The 25,064-nt window shown below is 44.7% G+C and overlaps 1 protein-coding gene across 4 annotated transcripts in view; it reads right to left on the reverse strand.

Moving 5' to 3' along the window:
* Positions 1-25,064, reverse strand: part of hal (histidine ammonia-lyase) — a 47,332-nt gene that overhangs the window by 17,210 nt on the left and 5,058 nt on the right. For 3 of the 4 annotated variants that reach the window (XM_048553918.2, XM_048553921.2, XM_059654742.1), the window contains 11 exons: positions 20,584-20,658; positions 20,408-20,480; positions 20,105-20,171; positions 19,124-19,161; positions 18,902-19,027; positions 15,486-15,625; positions 10,438-10,485; positions 3,888-4,035; positions 1,970-2,065; positions 1,815-1,873; positions 236-316 (listed from right to left, as the gene is read on the reverse strand). In XM_048553918.2, coding sequence (XP_048409875.1) covers positions 236-316; positions 1,815-1,873; positions 1,970-2,065; positions 3,888-4,035; positions 10,438-10,485; positions 15,486-15,625; positions 18,902-19,027; positions 19,124-19,161; positions 20,105-20,171; positions 20,408-20,480; positions 20,584-20,658 — 951 coding nt within the window. Of the gene's footprint in view, positions 1-226; positions 317-1,814; positions 1,874-1,969; positions 2,066-3,887; positions 4,036-10,437; positions 10,486-15,485; positions 15,626-18,901; positions 19,028-19,123; positions 19,162-20,104; positions 20,172-20,407; positions 20,481-20,583; positions 20,659-25,064 lie in introns of all 4 variants that reach the window. The other variant, XM_048553919.2, reaches the window with a different exon arrangement.

The following is a 25,064-nucleotide window of genomic DNA, read 5'->3' on the forward strand; positions in this document are numbered from 1 at the left end:
ATTTACCTTTGATTGGTGGCTCAGTACATTAAAGCTTACAGTCAGCCTTTTTTTTTAAAACATCAAGTACCATTTACCTCCTCATATGTCATTTATCTCAATGAACATCCTTTACAGTAATTGGCTCACCTTATCTCTGCCCTTCTTTTGTTGTCTCTTTGGGCTACATGCAGAGTTGACACAGTATACAAGAACAAAAGTTCACAACATACTACACTAAACTCACAAAGGATACCGGGTTATCTGTTGCACTGTTAATCTCAGTCTCAATGATAGTTTTCACAAACGTGATCGTGTCATTCACCACGCCATGCACCTGTAAAGACAAAGCTGAATTAAATCCAAACAGTGTCAGCAACCGCTTGTTCTAGGTCAGTACTATAAATGCTTCTTTTTAAAATGCTTTCATATGTGCAGTGTTTTGACTTAGCCATCGCTGTACAAAGCAACAACGTGCACAGATTATGACCAAGGCAAATACGCTGGTATTGTAGATAACAAGGTGTGGAGCTGGATGAACACAGCAGGCCAAGCAGCATCAGAGGAGCAGGAAGGCTGACGTTTCGGGCCTAGACCCTTCTAGGCCCGAAACGTCAGCCTTCCTGCTCCTCTGATGCTGCTTGGCCTGCTATGTTCATCCAGCTCCACACCTTGTTATCTAAGATTCTCCAGCATCCGCAGTTCCTACTAACTCTGGTACTGTACTTGGTATTGTTGGTGCAGTCCCCTTTTTGGAGGAGACAGTAAACTTGGGAAACGTCTGTCCTCTCAAAAGATCCCATGGCACTAAGTTGTTCCCTATGGTGTCCTGGCCAATATTTATCCACTAATCAAAGTCCTAAAAACAGACTGTCCAGTTGCTATGACATGGTGCCTATTCCTAGCAACTGGCCCATAGGGTTTCATATGCATCACAGTGACTACTCTACAAAAGGCACTGCATTGACTACAGGGACTGTGAGGTTACAAAATATGCCATAGAAATTTAAAACTGTCTAACAGCAGAAAACAGAAAGAATCAGGTCAACAACAGCATTGTGGAACACATAATCTAGTTCCTTGTGGTTTAAAAATGTGAATTATTGTCGACAGGGTGGTGGAGGTACCATCTGGCATGCTTGCCTTCACTGGTCAGAGTATTAAGTGCAGGACATCATGTTTTAGCTGTACAAGACATTGGTGATCCCACTTTTAGAATAGTGCATACAATTCTGATCTCCCTGCTAATAGGAAGGATGTGTTAAACTAGACAGGGTACAGGGAAAAGTCTACAAGGATGTTGCTACGCCCAGAAGGCTTGAGTTACAAGGAGAGGCTGGGACATTTTTCCCTGGAGCGTAGGAGGCTGAAGGGTGACCTTAAAGAGGTTTAAATAAAATCATGAGAGGCATGAAAAGGGCGAATATCCAAAAACTTCTTCCAAGGGTATAGGAGTCCAAAACTAGAGGGCACAGGTTTAAGGTGAGGGCAGAGATTTAAAATGGATCTGAGGGGTAACCTTTTCACACCGAAGGTGACGTGTGTATGGAATGAGCTGCCAGAGGAAGTGGTAGAGGCTGGTACAATTACAATGTTTAAAAGTCATCTGGATGGGTACATTGATAGGAAAGGCTTGGAGGGATTTGGGCCAAACGCAGGCAAATGGGACTAGTTCAGTTTTAGAAACCTGATTGGCATGGACAAGTTGGGATGCAGGGTGTTTCCACGTGGTACGACTCTGTCTATGACTCTATAACTGCTGGCCTGAGCCTATAGTGGCAAAGGAGTCAGATGGGACTCCAACAGGTTCCAGGGAAGCATCGGGAGGTGCCTACCTGCGGGCAACAGCGGAGGGTGTAGGCATCCTGAACACGGTCACAGAACCGGTGGCTTTCTGTGAAGGGAGCACAATGTTACAGCAATGCGGAGACAAAGCTGCCCGAAATAAGCTGAAAAATCACCAATGGCCCCGTAGGTGGGAAGAGCTCACCTGCTATTTCTGAGGGATGGTGATCAGAACCCAGCAGTGACCGGAATCGGAAAGCCACCTCCATCTGGCCAGGATGAGGACGAAGTTCATGAATGTCTAAAACACATGGATAACAGCAGACTCAACACCTAACACAACCAGTGGTTGACAATTGTGTTCGATTTGTACAGAGGCCTCTATGGCCTGTCATCAAAAGCTCATTGAAGAATGCAACTAGCCATAGATCCACTGGATCTCATCGTAGTTACATTAGCACAATGTATGTCATATTGCTGAGCTTGTTCATTCAGATGTATTGCACTCTCTTTGCTAACGTGGGCAACAATCAGTGCAGTGAGAAAGGAATGGCTAGGAGACAGCTTTCCCTGAGCTGTGCAAACAGGCGGTATAATAGCTCACTAACGTAAAGGTCTTAGTGAACCTCTGTGCTGTTTAAGATCAATCTGTGGCCATGCTCCTGCACTTCTGTGGCCATTACACATCCTGGGGCAGAACTTAAACCTGGATTTTGTGGCCTGAAACATAGGGACTCTATCTTCTCCCAACAGACCCTCAGGGGCCAGGGGCTAACAAGGGGCCCCTCTATGATGAGGATAATGGTCTAGCTGTGGAATGGACATTGGCTGGTATCTTTATTTTAGAGCATTCTGGGACCTAGGTGTGTGTCAGTACTACGCATTTAAGAGCAATGTATTCTGTGTTGTTTCTCTTAGAGAGATGTTGTCACGGGGTGCAAGAATATCTGCTTCAGGAGCAGTGGGTAAACAACCTGGGCTTATCCCTGGGTGTTTTATTTTAAATGCAACAAAGGGAGCATGAATGGGCAAGGTCAGACCCAGGAAGGTTTTCAGTTAGAAGGAAGTTTCCTGCTGCTGGTACTGAAACTAAAAGCTTTAGTTCCAAGCTGCTAGGGTGTTAGAAAGTGAAGCTTCCTCTTAAAAATCAAACAGGGCAGATTATTTCTTTCCTCTGCACTGGAGAGCAACGGTACATGAGAATCAGAACTGTCTTGCCAAAGGGCATGCTTGTGGGATGCTGCCTATATTGAAACAGTTGATGATTAGTTGTTAAATTGTTTTTAGTCAGTCATTCTTGGAAGTGGACATTATTGGCCAGGCCAGTACTTCTTACCCATCCATGATTGCCCACAGGGCATTTGCGAGTCAATTACATTGCTGTGGTCTGGAGTCACATGTAGACCAGACCAGATAAGGATGGCAGTTTCCTTCCATAAAGGACATGAGTGAACCAGATGGGTTTTTCCAACAATCAGCAATCATTTCATGATCATTAGACTCTTAATTTTTTATTACATTTTTGTTTTATTTTTAATTCAATATTTTTTATTCTATTCAAATTCCACCATCTGCCATGCACAGATTTGAACCTGGGTCCTCAGAGCATTACCTGGGTCTCTGGATTAATATTCTAGTGATAAAACCACTAGGCCATCGCCTCCACCTTATCTTGTTAAGTATTTCTTGTTAAGATTGTGCAAATTTTTATTTGTTAGTTTAACTGAGTTGTAAGAATAAAGTATGTGTTTGATTAAATTGTAGTGGACCAATTGAATTACATCTGGAACACAGCACCTTACACTTGCTTTTAAATAAATATAAAGTTTAGGGGCCAGGCTATCTCCTTACAATACTTTGATGGGAGGGGAGGGAGGGAGGGAGGTCTGGTCTGGTCGAGGAGTCACTGGCAAAGCCAAATGTTTATTACAGGTTATCATGGAAGAACATCATACTTCAGGCCATCTTTAATAAATAAAGGTTGCAGCAATAATGAAGCATTGTAATTGTGTGACACAGAGTGCTGTAGAAGGTTAGCTCAGTATGTATTGAGTGTGTGTGCAATGTCTCAGCCCAGGAGTTAAAAGCCCACAACAAAACATTTGCTGCCAATGATCACTCACCACTATCGAAGGCTCTGGTGGTGCCTTTCAGAACTTCCAGGGTGAGAGCTGCTATGATATCTGCCTGTCTGGCTATCGCCGTTGCTCTCTCCACTGCCTCTGCACCAAGCGACGTGATCATCTGAGTGCCATTGATCAGGGCCAGTCCCTGTGAGAGAAACCAGCATGTCTCACAAACGGCAACACAATAGAGCCACATACACTGCCGCTACAGTAAAGGAGCCGCCAAGCAGGTAGCATCAATAACCCTTAGACTCAACAGTAACAGCCTCTCCGCAGAGACAGATTTACTAATCAACTTGCTTAGAGAAGATATTATACACCTCTGAAGCAGGTGAGACTTGAATGTGGGCATCCTGGCTCAGGGGTAGGGACACTGCCATTGCTCCACAACAGCATGAACAGAACAAGTGGGGAACTGGGCAAAGTTCACAATTCATCATCATTGTCAGTGCCCGTGACCCAACCCCCGGGGTTCATCCCCTCGTACTATCCCAATGTTACTCAGAGGGTATCCCCTCATTCGACGTCAGTGTTCTTTACTGAGCGCCTTGCCACATTCTCACCAAGTGATACTCACAGGCTCCACTCCCTCATTCTAACTCACTGTCAGGGTCTCATCCCTCATTCTTCTTCAGTTTTATTCATAGTGAGCCCGCCCTCATTTTCCCTCAGGATCACTCACAGGGTCCACCTCCCCCCTTTCCAAGATATAATTGGAAAGTGCTGTCGCAAACCAGACACAGGGCACAGCAGAGATAAAACAATGTGTGGCTGGAGGAATACAGCAGGCCAGGCAGCAGAGGAGCAGGAAAGTTAATGTTTTGGGTCAGGACCCTTCTTCAGAAATGGGGGAGGGGGAAGGGAGCTCTGAAATAAATAGAGAAAAGAGGGGTGAGGCTGGGGGAAGGTAGGTGAGATGGTGATGGGTGAGTGCAGGTAGGCAGTGGTGGGGATTGGTCAGTGATGTGGGAGGAACGGATAGATGGGAGAGAAGATGGACAGGTTGTGTCAGGTCAAGGAGGCGGGGATGAGTTGGAGGGTTGCTCACGGGATGAAGCTGGGGGGTGGGGGTGGGGAGATTTTGAAGCTAGTAAAGTCTATATTGAGTCCATTGGGCTGTAGGCTCCCGAGGCAGAACATGGGGTGCTGTTCCTCCAGTTTCTGGGTGACGTTGTTGTGACACTGCAGGAGGCCCAGGAAGGACATGTTGTCGAGGGAGTGGGAGGGGGAATTGAAATGACCAAACCTGCCTCTCATCCCCGCCTCCACGACCAAGCAGAACCTATCCATCTTCTCTCCCATGTATCCACTCCTCCCACCTCATTGACAAATCCCCACCACTGCTTACCAGCACTCTATCACCATCCCACCTACCTCCCCAGCCCCACTCCTCCTCTCTCTATTTATTTCCCAGCCTCCTTCCCCCTCCCCCATTTCTGAAGAAGCATCCTGACCCAAAATGTCAACTTTCCTGCTCCTCTGATGTTGCCTGGCCCGCTGTGCTCCTCCAGCACTACACTGTTATCTCTGACTCCAGCATTGGCAGTTCTTACTATCTCACAGGGTACAGCAGAGTGTGATAGGACTTGCAATACTGGTGCAGGTAGAGAATGTTGGAATTAAGTTCTGTTATATTTCAGGGACAGTTTACAGACTATATGCTCTGTGTTGGGGATCTTTTGCCTAATTCAGCTTGATATAGACAAAACCACATTTGTAAAGCTGGGATTTTACTGAAATTAATTAGTGGACTGTCACCAGAGGCTGGTGCTTGAGGGCACCTAGTTCGGTAGTGTCTGCCTGTCGTACCACCTGCCTCAGGCATATCGGAAACATTAACAAATTGAAACAAATCCTGTTTGGTACAAACACACTCTCTGTCACTGCCCAATCCTGGAGTGGGAGCTGAATCCAGTGCTTCTGTCTTAGAGACAGGGACAATACCCATTGCTCCACCAGAGCTCCTCAAGATTGAAGATTTGAGATGATAGATAGGAACTAACTTGCTCCTGTCTAGGGACTGAACAAAGTCTGGAATAAAGGGTACAAACTCCCAATTAAAGGTAGGCCATTCACAGTGATATCATAAACTACTTCCGAACTCAAAGGAGAGGCAACATTTAGAACTGTCACCCACACAAAGCTGTTGAGCTTTTCTGCAGGGGATGTGGTGAAAACTTATACTGGACACTGATGGTAATATATTAAGGGCGAACAAGTTGTGCCAGGATAATGTTAAGACCCAGACAATTTGATGTTTATAAATAATAAGATAGTCATGATCTCATTGAATGGAGAGACACTCTTGAGGGCCTGAATGGCCTTCTCTCTGAATTCCAGTGGTAGGGATGTAAAATGATCAGCAGATTCACAATCACTTGCTTTCTGCTCTGGGCCAAGGTCAGTTCATATTCTCTCTTGAGATATGGGTGTCACTAGATAGGCTAACTATTGGATTCCCACCTACAGTTGCCCTTGAGAAGGGGAAGAGTGATAATTTTCTAAGTAAGGGTGGTGAGTGGCTTGGAAGAGAACTTGCATCCATTACCCTTGTCCATCTAGATGGAAGTGGTCACCAATTTGGAAGATGCTATCTAATGTAGATTTCTGCAGTGCATCTCGCAGACAGTACACACCACTGCTACTGAGCGTCGGTAGTGGATGCTTGTGGATGTGGTATCAATCAAGCAGGCTGCTTAGTTCTGGATGGTGTCAAACTGGAGTGTTGTTGGAGCCACACCATCCAGGTAAGAGAGGAGTATTCCATCACATTCCCGATTTGGTGCAACTCCAACATTCTCCGTTGAATCAAGGTTGATCCCCTGGCTTGATGGTAACGTCAGGCCTTGAGGTTGCACATTGTGCTAGTGCACAGTTCTGCTGCTGTTGATGGCCCATAACATCTCATGGATGGCCAGTCTGAGTTGGTGGATGTGTTCAAAATCTGTCCCATTTAGCATGGTGATTGTGTCATACAACATGGTGGAGGTTTTTCTCAAAATGAAAGTGGAACTTGGTCTCCACAAGGACTGTGTGGTGGTCACTCCTTCTGATACCGTCATGGACAGATGCATCCACAGCTGGCAGACTGGTAAGGATGAGGACAAGTGTGTTTTCCCCTCTTTTTGGTTTCCTCACCACCAGCCAGAGACTCAGTCTAGCAGCTAAGGCCTTTAGGACTCAACCAGCTCAAGCTGGTACTGCTGCTGATGGACATTGAAATCCCCCAGCCAGAGTGCATTTTGTGCCCTTTCCATCCTCAGTGCTTCCTCTAAGTGTTGTGCAACACGGAGAAGTACAGATTCATCAGCTGAGGGAAGACGGTACGTGGTGATCAGCAGGTGGTGTCCTTGTCCATGTTTAACCTTAAGACATGAGACCGCAGGGTATCCAGAGTCAATGTTGAGGACTCCCAGGACAACTCCCTCCTGTCTGTATACCACCGTACAACCACCTCTGCTGGGTCTATCCTGCTGGTGAGTCTGGACATTTTCAGGGATGGTGATAGAGTTGGTGTCTGGAACATTGTAAAGTACGATTCTGTGAGTACGACCCTGTCAGGCTGTTGCTTGACTAGTCAGAGACAGATCTCCCAATGTTGTCACTAGCCCCCAGACGCTGGTCAGGATAACTACCAGCAAGCTCACAATTCTTTGCTTCAGTAAAATATTGCTCCTAAGGTTTGAAAAAAGTGTTTTGAAAGTACAATGAGGAACTCCCCCCACCCCCACCCCACCCCACCTCCCCCCTTCAGTTCTTTGGTTTCCCTCGTCACTCATATACCTGTCAGGTCAATGGTTTACAGAAATAGCCTTCAACTGCAGGCAATATTTGCACAACACCCAGGTCAACCCAGCTTAAGCCAAGCTTCAGCAACAAGTGACACTCGAGAATGAGATTTCCTGGGATGTCCTGTCATCATTAGAGAATACTGTGAGATGCTCAGGCAAAACCATGCAGTTGGAAATGCAGGTGGAGAGAGAGGTGCTGACCCACTATGCCCCATCTCAAATCTGGGCCATTTGCAGCCTGGCACCTACAGGGACAGAGAGTTCAATGGCACAGGCAGGGGCGGTGGGGAACAGGTACAACAGCTGCCAATATTCAATTGACTGCCTACAGTCTCTCATCAGCAACGCCCAGCACCTGTACACTGATCAGTGAGAGACCGCCCAGGTCCAATGTTGCTGCAGACCAGGATTCCTTCAGCTATGGGAAATGGTGGAATTATTAGACCCCTTCCCAATCTCCAACACTTCCTCCCCCTGTCAACATCATTGGGCTGCAGAGCAGCAGGGGCGCTGCAAGTGTCATTTCTGCTTGGGGCTCCGAGCATTCAAAACATGGACAGTGAACAGGGACCAGTCCTGATTCTCACACTACCCCCACCCTCCCCACCCCACACCACACACACAGACAGACAGTCACCACAAACACCCTGGACACAGATACATAAGTTACATTAATCATAGAATCCCTACCGTGTGGTAACAGGCCCTTCAGCCCAACAAGTCCATACTGAACCTCAGGACATCCCTTCCAGATCCATTCCCCTGTAACTGACTTAATCTACACACCCCTGATCACGATGGGTAATTTAACACAGACAATTCACCTAATCTGCACATCTTTGGACTGTGGGAAAAAACCGAAGCACGCGGAGGAAACCCACACAGACATGGGGAGAATGTGTAAACTCCACACAGACAGTTACCCGAGGGTGAAATTGAACCTGGGTCCCTGGTGCTGTGAGGCTGCAGTGCTAACCACTGAGCCACTGTGCCACCCCTAGCAGAACTCTCAAACCCGTTTGCTGTCTAATTCGGCACATTGATACCTTTCAGTTAAACAGCTTTTAGCCAGTTAGCTGCCAGCTGCAATCTCACCCAGATTTCCAAAATTCGGACTTTTCCCCAGCTGATCTGTAATTCAAAAGGATTTTGGATCAGTCTAGTCACACATTATAATGTACAGCTGGAGGGCACATGGGACAGGCCAGAGGGAGGAACACTACCGCTTCACCAAAAGACCCTTCGATTTGTATTCTACAATGAGTTTTCAGTGCACACACTCAAGTTGAACAAACAAATAATTTTATGTGATTTTACGTAATGGTTAAAGTTATATTCCCCTCAAGGTTGTACCAGGGCACACCTTCTCAAATGTGCACAGTTGATGATAGTTGTATTTTGGCCAGTTTATACCCTACTGGCTTCTCAAAGTTACAATTCCAGACTGTATATGATAAACCACACCCTGGTACAATATGAATGCAGTGTGACTCTAGTGTTCGTTGTGCAAAACACTGGCTCACAAAGTTCCCTCTTACAGTAAATTCTGTAACAGATTAGAATTCTGTATTCTGAAAAAAATATGGAGATTTATTGCCATAGTCATTGGTTAAAAGGCAAAATCAACCAGTGTTAACTATGGCTTAGCTGATAGCATCCTTGTTTCTGGGGTCAGGTGAACAGGTTTACCGTCACATGGTAAAGACAGGGTAAACAAAGGAAGGATGTTCCCAAAGACTGGGGAGTCTAGAACCAGGGGGTCACAGTTTCAGGACATGGGGTAGACTATTTTGGACTTCGATGAAGAGAAATTTCTTCTCTCACAGAATGGTGAGCCTATGGAATTCTTGGGGCACAGAAAGTGACTGAAGTCAAAACCTTGAATATTTTCAAGAAGTTAGATGAAGTTCTTAGGGCTAAAGGGAAAAAAGGATATGAGAAGAAAGTGGGAACAGGGGATGAAGTTGGATGATCAGCCACAATCAGATTGAATGATGGAGCAAGGTTGAAGGGCTGAATGGCCTACTCCTACTCCTACTGTTTCTAAGAGGAAAGCAGTGCTTTTTCAAACATCTCAACATTTGTCTGTAGGCTTCTCATCCTGCAGTCAGACTTCCTTCCAAGTTTGGAATCTGTTTCATCCAAAACTGTGCCAACTGGGAATGAAAATATTTCCCCTCCTACCTTGTATGGATTGATCTCTGGTTACTGATTTACCTGACAGTAGAAATAAGGTTTGTTTTCCCTCTGTTTGCTCGCTTGAAACCTCACATTGTGTCGAAACCCTTTATTTGTAGCACAGTTGGCAAAGGTGTCACAGCAGAGGGCTGTCGGTTCAAGCCGTCTCGTCTAGTGACCTGAGGGGGGAATTCCAGGCTGATCAATACACCCAGTGCATTAGCAAGGGTCTACAGCAGTGTTGGAGCTGTTAAACCAAGATTATGCCTGCCCTTGGGTGAACATAAACTTCAAGCAACATTTACACACTAATGATACTGGGAGCTTGCTGTGTGTAAATTGACTACCAGGTTACCCACTATACATCAGCAATTACAATTCAAAAGTAGTTAATTGGTTTTAACATTTTGGCAATGGCCTAATGTTATGAAGTCTACTGCATCTAAACACAGGCTCCTCCTTGAAGCAAGCATCAGTAGATCAGATAAGACTATTTGCCCACCAGAAAAGCTCCTGAAGAGATTACTGCCAGTTGTAGAGAGATAGAGAGCAGTCAGAAATACAAACTCTGGGATTACCTCTTTTGGTTTCAGTGAAACAGGTTTCAGCCCATGTGCTTGTAAAACCTAAAGAGAAGGAATTCTGTTATTATGGCAGATATTTCCAAGAGGGCTCTTGAACTGAATGTGTAAAAGAGTACTACATTAGGGAACTTTTCACAAGATACTGCTGTCAATTCAGGTCAGCACTTAGTGACTTAAATCTACACCATGTAGCAGCCAGGCTGAATACCTGCCCAAAAACAGGATTCATCTCAAAAACAGGAGCTGAGGGCATTGCAAAAATACAGAATGGGTTCATTTTCTTGAACCCAATTCAGTTACCAATGAGCCCAGCTTAGAAGGTCGTACACTAGACTCAAAATATTAACTGTTTCTGGAGTTGTTGGTTCACTCACTGAACTGACTGGTTTTTGTGCAAACATTACGTTTCCCTTTTAGGTGACATCTTCTGTGCTGTCTAGCCTGTTTCTCTCCGCACAGGTGCTGCCAGACCTGATCAGTTTCTCTAGGATTCTGGATTTGCTTTTGTCTAACAGGATGGAGGCCAGTCTGACTGTCAGCTCGATTAGCCAGGAACTGTTGGAAATGTAATGGGTCATGATTTTTTGGCCATCATTTGTAGAGATCGGAGCAGCAATTTTAACTCTGACCTCCTAGTTGGGGCGGGGGGGGGGGGGGGGGTGCACGGTGTGGAAGGGGTGAGAGTTTGGGCAGTTAAAATATGACCAGGTCTTTCTGACAAAGTCTCACCCACCACATCTTTAATGGCCAGGAGAATCCAATCACAACGAAGAGACAAGCACAGCATTTTTCAACAGCAGGGGTGATAGCAAGTAAGAATACCAGAGCAATGTTGTCTATGAAGAGTTCAGGATTTATTGTGCTAATGTAGAAATAAGACTAGGATATGACGTTAGAATGAAAGACATTGGGTTTGCCAGATGGAGACTCAGTAATGGAGAAGATATGGGAGAGACTCGAGCTACAGAATGCTGGCATGGAGTCACCAAGACTAAACCATAGCGGGAGCCAGGTGAAATCTTTCCTTTTTCATTCATTGGAAGTGAGCATTTTCAGACATTTCCAACATTTGTGTCCCATCCTCAGTGCCCTTGAGAAACATCTTGAAAAACATTAAAATACTTGTAGATAAGTCCCCATGGCCTAATGGGACCTATCCAAGGATACTGAGGGAGGCAAGGGAGGAGATTGAAGGCTTTGGCAGAGACCTTTGTCTCCTCCTTTGTCACAAGCAATGGTCCAGAAGATTGGAGAATACCCAATGTTGTTCATTTGTCTAAGAAGGTGAACAGGGATAATCCAGGGAATTGTGGGTTGGTGACCTGGACATCAGTGGTACGGAAATTATTGGAGAAGATTGTTAGGACACGATTTACTCCCATTTAGAGAAGAATAGACTTATTAGGGATAGTCACATGGCTTTATGTAGGGGAGGCTTTGTCCCAAACTTGATTGAGTTTTTTTCAGGAAGTGATGATGATGATTAATGAGGGTAGGAAAGTGGATGCTGTTTACATGGACTTTACTAAAGCATTTCACAAGGTCCCTCTTGGAATGCTGGTCCATGAGATGAAGTCTCACATGCCCATCTTGCCAACACACCTTGGATTCCAAAATTGTCTTGGTCATAGAAGATTGAGGATAGTTTTGGAGGGGTATTTTGTGACAGGAGGTCTGTGACCAGTGGTATTGTACAAAGATCAGTGCTGGGATCTGTTTGTAAAAGTAGGTGACCTGATTAGTAAGTTTGCAGATAACACAAAAATGGATGGAGTTGTGGATAGTAAGGAAGATTGTCAAAGGATACAGCAGGAAATAGATCAGTTGGAAAGCTGGCCAGAGAAATGGCAGATGGAGTTTAATCCAGAAGTCAAATACAAGGGGAAAGTGTGCATGAAATGGCATCACCCTTAGGAGCACTGATGCACAGGGGGATCTTGGAGTGAGAATCTGTAGCTTCCTAACAATGACAACGCAAGTGGATACGCAAGTAAAGGAGGTGTATAAGTATGCTTGCCTTCATTACTCTGGGCATTGAGCATAAAAGTTGGCAAAGGACGTTGAACCTGTATAAGACTTTAGTTAGGCCACATTTGGCATACTGTATTCTGTTCTGGTTGCCACATTATAGGAAGGATGTGGAGACTTTGGAAATGGTGCAGAAAAGACTTACCAGGATGTTCCCTGGATTGGGGTATATTAACTATAAAGGAAATGTTTGACAACTTGGATTATTTTTGCAAGAGCATTGGAGGCTGAGAGGGTGACCTGGTGGAAGTGTATAAAATTATGAGGGGCATGGATGGGGGGGGATAATTGGAGACTTTTCCCAGGTTGAAAATGTTAAATAGAAGGGGGCATAGGTTTAAGGAGAGAGGGGGAAAATGTCTAAAAGGAGACGTGTGAGAAAAGTTTTAAAATTACACAGAAGGTGGTAGGTGCCTGGAAAAGGTGCATAAGGAAGGTGGAAGAAGCAGATACAATAGCAACGTTTAACAGGCATATAGGAAAACAAATGGACAAGCAGGAAACAGAGGGATACAGATCATGTGCAAGCAGTTTAGAAAGGCATCATGGTTGGCACTGACATGATGGGCCAAAAGGCCTGTTCTTGTGTTGTACTGTTCTACATGTTCTATGCACGATCGAGAAGGGGCGAATAAGGGTACCAGTTGGTTGGTTTTGATGAGTCCTACTTTTTGTGGACAGAAGACAGCTGATCAATTTGCCTTTCACTGGGAATATCGTTGTGTTGTAACTGCATGGAATAGCCTGGTTAGGGGTACAGTAACACCATCAGCCTTCATGTTGTATTTTTAGACATAAGTCAAGGCTGCCACCAGGACAGGACTGAGGGAGCCATCCTGCAGATCAGACATTAAAAGGCAACACTTGTATGTCTGGTTGGTGGCCGTGAATGATTCCAAGACAATGGTTCAAAGAGCACGGGGAGTTACCCTCAGTGCCCTGACCAATGCCTGTCCCCGAACCAACCTCAGTATTGTAGTCACATAGTAAGGAATGCAGATGCTGGAGTCAGAGATCACAATGTGGAGCTGGAGGAACACAGCAGGCCAGGCAGAGAAGCAGGAAAGTTGACAGTCTGAAGTGGACAACCCATGCTCCTGTTATGCTGCCTGGCCTGCCCTGCTCCTCCAGCTCCACACTGTTGTCTCAGTATTGTATTGATGCTTTGGGAGTTGGCTCTGCACAAACTGACAGCAGCTTTTCCTACATTCCAACAGTGATTCCAAGTCAAAAGGAGTTAACTGGCTGCAAAGCACTTTCAGATGTCTGTTGGTTGTAAAGAAAACTATATAAATGCAGATCTTCCATTTTGTTTCATCCAGTGTCTCCAACCATTTCATCAGATCACGTGGGGTGAGCCGAATTGGTTGAACACTGGTAAACTAGAAAAGGGTGCAGAAAGATTTACAAGGATGTTGCTGGGACTGAAGGGTTTGGACTGTAGGGACAAGCTGGACAGACTGGCGCCTTTTTCCCTGGAGTGGAGGCCGAAGAATGGCCTCAGAGGTTTGTAAAATCATGAGAGACATAAATAAGATGAACAACCGAGGTCTTCACCACCCACGCGCCCCCCCCACTCCTCCGCCACAAGGGTAAGGGAGTCCAAACTGGAGGGCATAGGTTTAAGGTGAGAAGGGAAAGATTTAAAAAGGGACAACTTCTGCACACAGAGGGTGGTGTGCATATGGAACGGGCTGCCAGAGAAAGAGGTAGAGGTGAGTACAATTACAACAATTAAAAGGCATCTGGACATGAATAAGTAATATTTACAAGATGATTATGGGCCAAAAGCAGGTTAGTGGCACTCGTTCAGTTTACTAAACAACCTGGTCGTCATGGATATGTTGGAGCACAAGGGTCTATTTCTGTGCTGTACGACTGACTGTAATGCTGGCGGCATCTGGAGCAGGCCAACATGCACTTCTGGCTGAAGATTGTTGCAAATGCTTAAACTTTTGCACTAACGTGTTGAATCTCACCCATCATTGAAGACAGGGCTATTTATGGAGCGTCCTCCTCCAACAAGTTGTTGCTTTATCCAATACCAGTTTTGGCTGGATATGGCAGGACTGCAGAGCTTAGATTGAATCCATCGGTTGTGAGATTGCTTAGCCCTGTCTGTGATCTGCTGCTTGTGCTTTTTGACATAAAGCTAGTCCCTGTATCGTTGTTGTTTCTTTGCAGAATCACAAGGTATAGGATCTTCAGTTCCTGTCAGGCTTAGTGACTGTGAAGCAAAAACAAACTGTTGGAAAATCTCAGCAGGTCTGGCAGCATCCGTTGGAAGAAATCAGAGTTAACGTTTCAGGTCCAGTGACCTTTCCTCTGAGCACAGTCATTCCTGTATTATTGCTATGGATCTTAATGTACACATCAGATCCAAATGCTGTTAAACTATCGTCAACTATTTGAGAATCAGAGTCAGAGTCATAGAGTTGTACAGCATGGAACAGATCCTTCGGTCCAACTTGTCCATGCCAACCAGTTATCTTAAATTAATCTAGTTCCATTCGAAAGCATTTGGCTCATGTCCCTCTAAACCCTTGCTATTCATATACCCATCCAAATACTTTTTAAAATGTTGTCATTGTACCAGCCTCCACCACTTCCTCTGGCAGCTCATTCCATACACACACACCACCCTCTGCGTGAAAATGTTGCCCCTTAGGTCCCTTTTAAATCTCCCCCTCCCATCTTAAACCTATGCCCTCTGGTTTTGAATTCCTCTACCCTGGGGAAGAGACCTTGTCTATTTACCCTATTCATGCCCCTCATGATTTTATAAACCTCGATAAAGGTCACCCCCTCAGCCTTTGATGCTCCACGGAAAATAGCCCCAGCCTATTCAGCCTCTCCTTACAGCTCAAACCCTTCAATCCTGGCAACATCTTTGTAAATCTTTTCTGAACCCTCTCAAGTTTCACAACTTTTCCTATAGCAGGAAGGCCGGAATTGAATGCAGAACTAAAATTTTAATAACCTTAACACTGAATAAAATAAAAAGGAGAACTCACGTATTTGGCATCTGCCCAGCCACTTTTGGGTGACCACATTTTGCCTTCACCCATCAGCCCCAGAGCAAGATGGGCAAGGGGAGCGAGATCGCCACTGGCACCGACTGTCCCCTTCTCTGGGACGTAGGAGAGGCAGGAAGCTACAGGGGCAGAACACATCAAGTTAAAATATCCATTCACCGTAGCCCAATGCATACAGTTATTCCAAACGCCTCTTCAAATACAGCCTTCAATTTTTTAACATCAGTATTCTTAAAATTGCCACAGATGATCCCAAAGCTCTATTTATTAGTTCTTGACATTTAATGCTCTCAAACATTTCACACTGTGCACTGGTAAAGAACAATTGAGACCAATTTTCTCTTTATGGATTGAATTGAATCCATGTCCTGTCACATAAAGTGTTCCAAATCTAACCACTCAAAAAGGTTTTCCCTCATGTTCTTCCTGGTTCTCAATCATTTTCAGTCTGTTCCATTGAAGATATATCCTCCTCTTTCACGATTTTGAACAATGCAAATTTCATCATCAAATCACCTTAGTCTTCGCAGCCCCCCACAACATAGCATTGTTGCGGTGATAACATGGGCTATCTGTGAGCGACATTCATATTCAGCTCTCTGACCATCTTGAAACTCTCATGTCTTCAGTACAGTAGGATATCCAGAGTTGGCCAGGACATCACTGTCTTATTGGCCCTCACCAGCAAGTGGTCCTGGCAGGAACCATGTGAAGACAGGGACTCTGTCTGCATCCTAACCTTAACGTTAATAGGAGCCAATCCACAACACTCACCAATGTACCCACACCGTGAGCAGTCAGTGCCCCACACTTATCAATGCACCCACATGGTTGATCAGTGTGGGGCACTGACTGCCTAACTATCTAACCCATGGTGTAGATACTTAAGACGGGCTGGGGTCACATGTAGGTCCAGACCTGGTAAGGACAACAGATTTCCTTCCCTAAAAGAACATTAGGGAACAAGATGTTTTTGTAACAATTTATGATGGCTTCACGGTCACCGTCACTGAGACCATTCATTGAACTCAAACTACACCAACTTCTTGGGTGGGCTTTGCAGCCAGACGCCTAACAGCATTAGTCTGGGCCTATAGATGACTGTTCCAGTGACATACCACCACATCATTATTTTCCCTATATTAGGGAACAGAGTTCCATAAACAGCCATAACCCATCACAGATTAACCTACAGTACCATGAGTTAGTCATCCAACATCAAGGATCCCATAGCAATATCAGTTAATACTCCAGCATAAAGTGTTATCAAACAGCAATGGAGGAAAAATGTTCAAGGAACTGGATTTAATCCAGGATCATGAGATGTAATGCATCAAAACTAAGGACAATCCAGCACTGGCAGATGATAATTCAAACATTCAGCCGCAAACTCGTAATGAAGTCATTTTATTTTTTATTACAGCAGCCTAGAGCAGTCCTCCCTGTAAATGGCACTGATAAAACCAATATGCATTGCCCATCCTGAAACTGTCCCTGGGGAAGGTGGTATATAGCTGTCTCCTTTAACTGGTGTGGTCCATGTGCTGTACCTGCACCCACACTGTTGTCAGGGAGGGAGGATTTTGACCCATTCCAAATGGAAACTGCAATAAAGAAACTTATTTCAGTAAAGGCTGGGATAGCAGCTGTAAAAGGGCAAAGGGGGGGAAACATTTCTGAAGTGTGTTCAGGAGAACACTCCAGGTTAGCCTGTTTCTGGGTAAAAGACGACATTATTGGGTCTGGCTCGAGAAATGAGGTGGGTCAACTGGATCAACTGTCAGCAAGAAAACAGCAATCACCACGTCATAAGATTCAGTTTAGCTATAAAAGGTAGGCTTGAAGTAGTTAGTCGGGGGAATGGGAACCTGAACAAGGTCAGGCTAATAACAGGAAGTAAACAAGCCACGAGGGAGGGTAGAAAACAAGAAAAGCAAAATTCAGCCAAGTGCACCTCAAATGTAGAATATCAAAAGATGACGTGAAGATATAATTGTTACGATAGAAACATGGCTGCACGGTGACCAAGATTGGGAACTGAATGTCCAAATTCATCCAGCTTTTAGGAAGGGAAGTCAAAAAGGAAAAGGATGTGGAGGAGCTCTGATAATAAGATCAGTATATTAGTCAGGGAGGATCTTTGATTGAAAGAACATTGTGTGGATTCTGTTTGGGGTGGAACCAGGAAACAGCAGGTGGCAGCAGACATTGGTTGGAGGTATATGTTATACTTAAAAGAGAGTGACAGAGCGCGTGTGTAAAGTGGATGTTTCCCCTTGAGGGGGCAATCTAGAACAAGGGGCCTTAGTTTGTGGCAAATTTAAAATAGATGAGGAATTATTCCTTTCAAAGGATCATGAATCTGCAGAATTCACTACCTCGCAGGGCAGTGGACGCCAGTATAGATTAAATGCAAGGAGAAGGTAAACATTTTTACTTAACAACTGGTTAAAGAACTATAGGTGGCGAGCAGGGAAATGGAATTGAGGCCGAGAGGTGACCAGTCATATGATGTGAAATGATGAAACAGGCTCAAGAGGCTGAATTGCCTATTCCTGCTCTAGTTCTTACATTCTTGAGGCTGAGCAAACTGGGCCTGTATTCTCTCGAGGAAAATGGCAAGTAACATTCTTGCCACACAAATGCCAGGCTATTACCATCACCAATAAAAGACAATCTAGCCACTGAATCCCCCACTATCAGCAACCTTGGGGTTACCACTGACCAGAAACTCAACTGGACTCGCCACAAACACAGAGCAAGTCAGAGGCTAGGAATACTGCCATGAGTAACTCACCTCCTGTCTCCCCAAAGCTTGTCTGTCATCTACTAGGCTCAAATCAGGAGTGTGATAGAACACTTCCCTCTTGGCTGGACGAGTGCAACTCCAACAACCCTGGAGGAGCTTGACACCATCTAGGACAAAGCAGCCCATTTGATTGGCACCACATCCACAAGCATTCACTCCCTCCACCACTGCTCAGTAGCAGCAGCGTGTACTATCTGCAAGAGGCACTGCAGAAATTCAGAGATCCTTAGACAGCACCTTCCAAATCTACGATTGCTTCCATCTAGAAGGAGGACAGCAGATACATGGGAACATCAGCACCTGCGACTTCCCCTCCAAGCTGAAACCATTCAGGCTTGAAAATATATCACTGTTCCTTCACTGTCACTGAATACACAGCACATGGAATGCAGTGGTTCAACAAGGCAGCTCACCAACACCTTCTCAAGGGGCAACTAGGGATAGCCCAACTAGTGACACTCATATCCCACCAATGTAAATAAAAAATGACCCCACCACAAAGTCTCTCAATCCTCTCAGAAAAAAACTTCCCCTTAATTCTATGGTTAAAGGCTGATTCCCTTAGACGGGAAAATTTGCACATTACCATTAAATGCCTGGATCATTTGATTGAGGGTCTCCAAAGAGATTCCACTGTAACCCTTCGCGAGGACATTGATTCGGAGAGCCAGCAGCATCCGGGATCTCTTTGGGGATAAGGGTTTACCGACACCTAATGGGCAGAGTTAGCAACAGATCAATTAACCACATGGATGTGAAACAGAAACATTGAACAGTCTATTAGAACTTTGAGTTGAATGGCCCATACCAGCAGAATGGGAACGGACAAGGTTTTCTTGGAGTTCTCTGGATGGAGAGCAGAGAAAAGATTACACATTGGAGCAATCCTTTATTTTCAGAATAAATAAATAAATAATCATTATTTCTACATTTTGACACAGGGACAGCAAGTTGTAAAATGCTTTCCCAAGTTGTGGGGAGTCTCAAATCCCTGATCCTGAGTGAGCTGGGGAAAAAAAAAATTCAGACACAGATTAGTCTTCAGAAAGACGGAAACCATTATGGGGTTTGGAATTCCAACTGTGTCATCTTCCAGAGTATGTGGGAAGGTGGCGGGCCAGAAGTGGGAACAGGTCATTCAGCCCCTTGAGAGTATTCCACCATCAAATGAGATCGGGGTCTGGTGGGCTCAGATGTCCGGCCTCCAAGCAGTCCTCAGTGTCCACCATTACCATGGCAACACAGGGTTTTGGATAAGTTCTTCTAGGACACAGAACTGTGGGAACAAGCCCTGGGAGGAGGACGGTACCGTAAGGAAGAGGAATACAATGACCGAGATTCCGAGATGTAAAAGAGAGTGTTTTAATAGGCACAGAAGTTTCTTGGAAGTGATCCCACTCTTTATGGCTGGCTAGGGTTTTGGAGCATCGGTTTCACTTTGAGAGAATTTACAGGTTGGGCAGCAACCATTTCAAGCATATTCCTAGCCTAAGGCCACGAATGACAATCATGAGAGTACGTCTGTAAGGTTAGGGTTTTCATTTTTTAAAGCCTCCAAAGAGGGCCACAGGATCAGACAGAATGCTGGTTTGATACCCAAAGCTGGTATTAGTCTGTACTGATTTTAAACAGCAAGTCAAATCCAGCAGGGTGTGCAACTACATCCCATCACCGTGCTGACAAGTAGTTCTGGCTAGAAGTGTTGAACAGAAAGGTACAGAACCAGATCCACATTGGCTACAGAGAGTTAATACGATCAGCCATTCACTCATAAAACAGTAAAACTCACTTGAGCTTGTTGTGCGGGATAACAGTCCGAGCAAATTTCCCAAAGCCTGTAGTTATCCCATAGACAACTGAAAGAAGGATGGAGGTCAAAAATATCATTTTCTTGTATTGTGCTGGGCTGTTACGTTTTATTAGTACAATAAGTAGCAAGTGCAAAAGTGCAAAACTTTATAACAGAATTCAGTCAGAAAGGTAAACCGGTTAAACTCTTGCAAAATATCTGGGAAGACCTGTGTTTGGATTTAATGGGTCCTCATTATCATTCAGCCACCCTGCTGCCTCGGTTTTCTCTTTTTCAACATACCTTTATTTTCTTTCACAATGCTTTCCAGAAGTAACCTTGACTGTTTGATCCTTTCCTCTGCTTCCGCAGTTAGCTGGGGGAGGTGGGAGAAGGTAAGGTCAAGACACTGTCATTCTGCTGATCTGGTCTATTGGAATCCAAAACTATTAAAGCACACATCCAATAAATACTCTCACCTTGATCTTGTAAAGTCCTCTTCCCAACTGAACTAGATCTTCTATTGTTAAATGTTTTCCATCTAAACAAATATACTGAAAGAATGTATTTTTCCTTTAGAAACGTTTGATTAGCACTGAGCAAAGTACGAAAACAGAAACATTGAAAATAGGTTCAGATATAGTAGGAACTGCAGATGCTGCAGAATCTGAGATAACAAGGTGTACAGCTGTGTGAACACATCAGCCATTTCTGAAGAAGGATCTAGTCTTCCTGCACCTCTGATGCGGCTTGGCCTGCTGTGTTCATCCAGGTCTACATGTTGTTACATTGAAAATCTGTGCAGGATTAGGCCATTAGGCCCTTCAAGCCTGTCCCATCCTGCAACGTGATCATGGCTGATCATCAAAACTCAGTCCCTTGTTCCTGTATTCTCTCCATGCTCTTTGATTCCCTTAGCCCCATGATCTATTTCTAACTCCTTCTTGAAAACATTCAATATTTGGGCTTCAACTGCTTTCCATACCAGAGAATTCCACAGGCTCACCACTCTCTTGGGAAAGGGATTTCTCCTCATCTCAGTTCTAAATGGCCTCGCCTGTATCCTTACAGTACAGCACCCTGGTTCTGGATTCCCTGGAGCAGAAACATGCTTCTTGTATTTCCCCTGTGTAATCCTGTTGCTTTATCCCTAAGAGATTCCCCCTCATTCTTCTAATCTCTAGTGGACATAGTTCTAGCCGATCCAGTCACTCTTCATACGTCAGTCCTGTCATCACAGGAATCAGTCTGGAAAACCTTTGTTGCATTCCCTCCATAGCTAGAGCATCCTTCCTCAGAGATCAAACTGCACACAATTCTCCGTGTGTGGTCTAACCAAAACTCTGTACAATTGCAGCAATATGTCCCTGCTCCTGTACTCAAATCTTCTCACTATGAAATCCAACATACCAACTTTACTGAAACTGCATACTTACTTGTAGCAACTGGTGTACAAGAACATCCAGGTCTTGTTACACCTCCCACTTTTCCTCAACTATCACCATTCAGATAATAATTCACCTTCCTGCTTTTGTTACAAAAATGTATACTCTCACAAGCATCCACATTATACTGCATCTACCATGCATGTGACCACTCACCAACTAGTCCAGACGTCACCGAAGCATTTCCGCATCCTCTCAGTTCATCCTCCCACCCAGCTTTCTACTGAAAATATTACATTCAGTTCTCTCATGTAAACTATAACTATAAATTGTAAATAGCTGGGGTCCAAGCTCTGATCCCCACCAGTCTGCCATTCAGAAAATATCCCAGTTATTCCTATTCGATTTCCTGTCTGTTCACCTGTTCTCTATCCCTTTCATTACAGTGACCCAAGCACTTCTCCGACTGTCAACATCAGGCCAACTGTAATTCCGTTATATTAGAGATCAGCACCTTTTCACATCGGGTTAAATATCAGCTTCAGTTATGACATTTCAAGGTTTGACTTTCCAACGCAGTACAGTACCTGTGCTCGGCACCTCTGTAGCAGAAAGCTCTCATTATAATGTGAACAGATACTATAACCTCTTAATTGGAACAATCAAAACCAACCACCATTTGAAAAGGACCATTGTACATTGTGACAGTGCATCAGGCTTTTTTTTTTCTTTATTTATTCATGGGATAAGGCCAGCATTTATTGTCCATCCCTAATTTCCCTACAGGGCAGTTAAGAGTCAACCACATTGCTGTGGGTCTGGCGTCACATGTAACCAGATGAGGTAACGATAGCAGTTTCTTTCCCTAAAGAGCACTAATGAACCAAATGGGTTTTTCAGACAAACAGCAATGGATTCATGGTCATCATTAGACTCTTAATTCCAGATGTTTATTGAATTCAAATTCCACCATCTGTCATGGCAGGATTCAAACCCAGATCCCCTGAACATTGATAACAAAGTGTGTAGCTGGATGAACACAGCAGGCCAAGCAGCATCTCAGGAGCATAAAAGCTGACGTTTCGGGCCTAGACCCTTCATCAGAGAGTGGGATGGGGAGAGGGTTCTGGAATAGGGAGAGAGGGGGAGGCGGACCGAAGATGGATAGAGAAGATAGGTGGGGAGGGGATAGGTCAGTCCAGGGAGGATGGGCAGGTCAAGGAGGCAGGATGAGGTTAGTAGGTAGGAAATGGAGGTGCGGCTTGAGGTGGGAGGAAGGAACAGGCGAGAGGATGAACAGGTTAGGGAGGCGAGGACGAGCTGGGCTGGTTTTGGGATGCAGTGGGGGAGGGGGAGATTTTGAAGCTTGTGAAGTCCACATTGATACCACTGGGCTGCAGGGTTTCCAAGCGGAATATGAGTTGCTGTTCCTGCAACCTTTAGGCGGCATCATTGTGGCACTGCAGGAGGCCCATGATAGACATGTCGTCTGAGGAATGGGAGGGTGAGTTAAAATGGTTTGCGACTGTGAGGTGCAGTTGTTTACTGTGAACTGAGCGGATGTGTTCTGTAAAGCGGTCCCTAAGACTCCGCTTGGTTTCCCCAATGTAGAGGAAGCCACACCGGGTACATTGGGTACAGTATACCACATTGGCAGATGTGCAGGTGAACATCTGCTTAATATGGAAAGTTCACTTTGTTATCTTGGATTCTCCAGCATCTGCAGTTCCCATTATCTCTCCCCAAAACATTACCTGGTCTGCGGATTAACAAACTAGCAATAATGCGACTAGATCATTGTCTCCACTAATCATCTTAAATCCTTGCAGGCTGGAATTTTGAAAATTGCACTTTTGAAATGTTTGAAGGAGAGTGATTTAGAGAAGTTAACCGACCAAGCAGGAACTGTATCTGTTGACAAGAGCACTGTATGTCCTGACTCTATTATCAAGGCAAGAGTTCCTAATTAGCATGAGTTTTATGTGTTAAGACTCTTCTTCAATTCAACTGCAGTAAAACTGACTGTCACCTGCTCAGTGTGAAACCATTCTAACCTTATTCAACCCTAAACTCAGTTTAACTTCTCACATATCATCCATTACCTAGATCACTTTACCTCTAGCACTGGCTCCCTTCACCTACTCCAAGTTCCAACGCCCAGCAGAATGTCTCCTGGTTTCTGTCCCTCTATAATCCAGTCTGAAATGTAAACTGTCGACATATTCTGGTCCACCAGGAAACTCCCTCACCTTCTCACTCTCCTAGTTAATCATCACTGACTCCGAACCCTAGGTTGGTCATAACATTTTTTCTGTCTATGACTCGATCCCCGAATCCCTTTTACTCTCTCATCTTCTCTCCGCGCCAAAGTCCAGAAACTCTGATTCTTCCCCAATCCCTTCAAAATGCATTTGACACCACTCACTGAAATCTCTTCAAGAAGTTCCTTTATTTCCTTTTCTATATTTTAATGACATCTCAAAAACAGAATTTGGGACCGATTTCATCAGTTTTCCTAATTCCTCCCAAAGGCCAAAGTCCCTTCCTTTATTCCTTGTCATGGTATCCCTCTTCCTGTGTTAAGGACTCCATTTCCAACGTTCCTTTCCTTTCAAAGAGGCAACTCTCAAAACTAGAGCCATGGAAGGGAGCCATTTGGCCCATTGAGTCTGCACTGTCCCATCCTAGAGCACCCACCCAGCATCTATGAAGAAAGAGAAAGAGAGAGAAACTAAGTGAACATTTGAGATTTGAGGTCACAACTACAAGACTGGACGATATACACAGGAGCAGAAATTAGGCCATTCAACTCTTCAGGTCTGATCTGCCAGTCAACCATGGTTGATAAGGTTCTCAACACCATTCTCCCACTTTCTCCTCATTACCTTTGATCCCCTTGATAATCAAGAACCTAATCTATCTCAGTCTTTAATATACTCAAATGACCTGGCCTCCACAGCCTTTGGTGGCAGTGAATTCCATAGATTCACCACTCTCTGGCTAAAGAAGTTTCTCCTTATCTCTGCTCTAAAGGGTCTTCCCTTTATCCTGTGGCCATAGTCTTGTGTCCTAGTCTTTCCTGCCATCTTCCTAACGTACACTCTCTCCAGGCTGCTCAGTATTCTGAAAGTTTCAATTAGATTCCCCCTTCATTCTTCTAAATTCCATCCAGTATTGACAGAGTTCTCAAACGTTCCTCATATGTTAGGCCTTTCGTTCTCAAGGATCTCCTCTGGACCTGCTCCTGGGACAGTACATCCTTCCTGAGATATGGGGCCCAAAACTGCACACAATACTCTAAATGTGGTCTAACCAGAGCTTTACAAAGCCTCAGAAGTCCATCCCTGCTTTTATATTCTCATCCTCTCAAAAACGAATATTAACGTTGAACTTGTCTTCCTAACTATCAACTCAACCTGCTAGTTTACCTTAAAAGAATCCTGGACTAGGACTCCCAAGTCCCCTTGCACTTCACATTACTGAATTTTCTCCCCATTTAGAAAATAGTCTATGTTTCTATTCTACCTACCAAAGTGCATGGCCCCACAATTTCCCATGTTAGCAAGTTTTGAGAA

The sequence above is a fragment of the Stegostoma tigrinum genome, chromosome 25 (genome assembly GCF_030684315.1).
Source record: "Stegostoma tigrinum isolate sSteTig4 chromosome 25, sSteTig4.hap1, whole genome shotgun sequence".
NCBI lineage: Eukaryota > Metazoa > Chordata > Chondrichthyes > Orectolobiformes > Stegostomatidae > Stegostoma > Stegostoma tigrinum.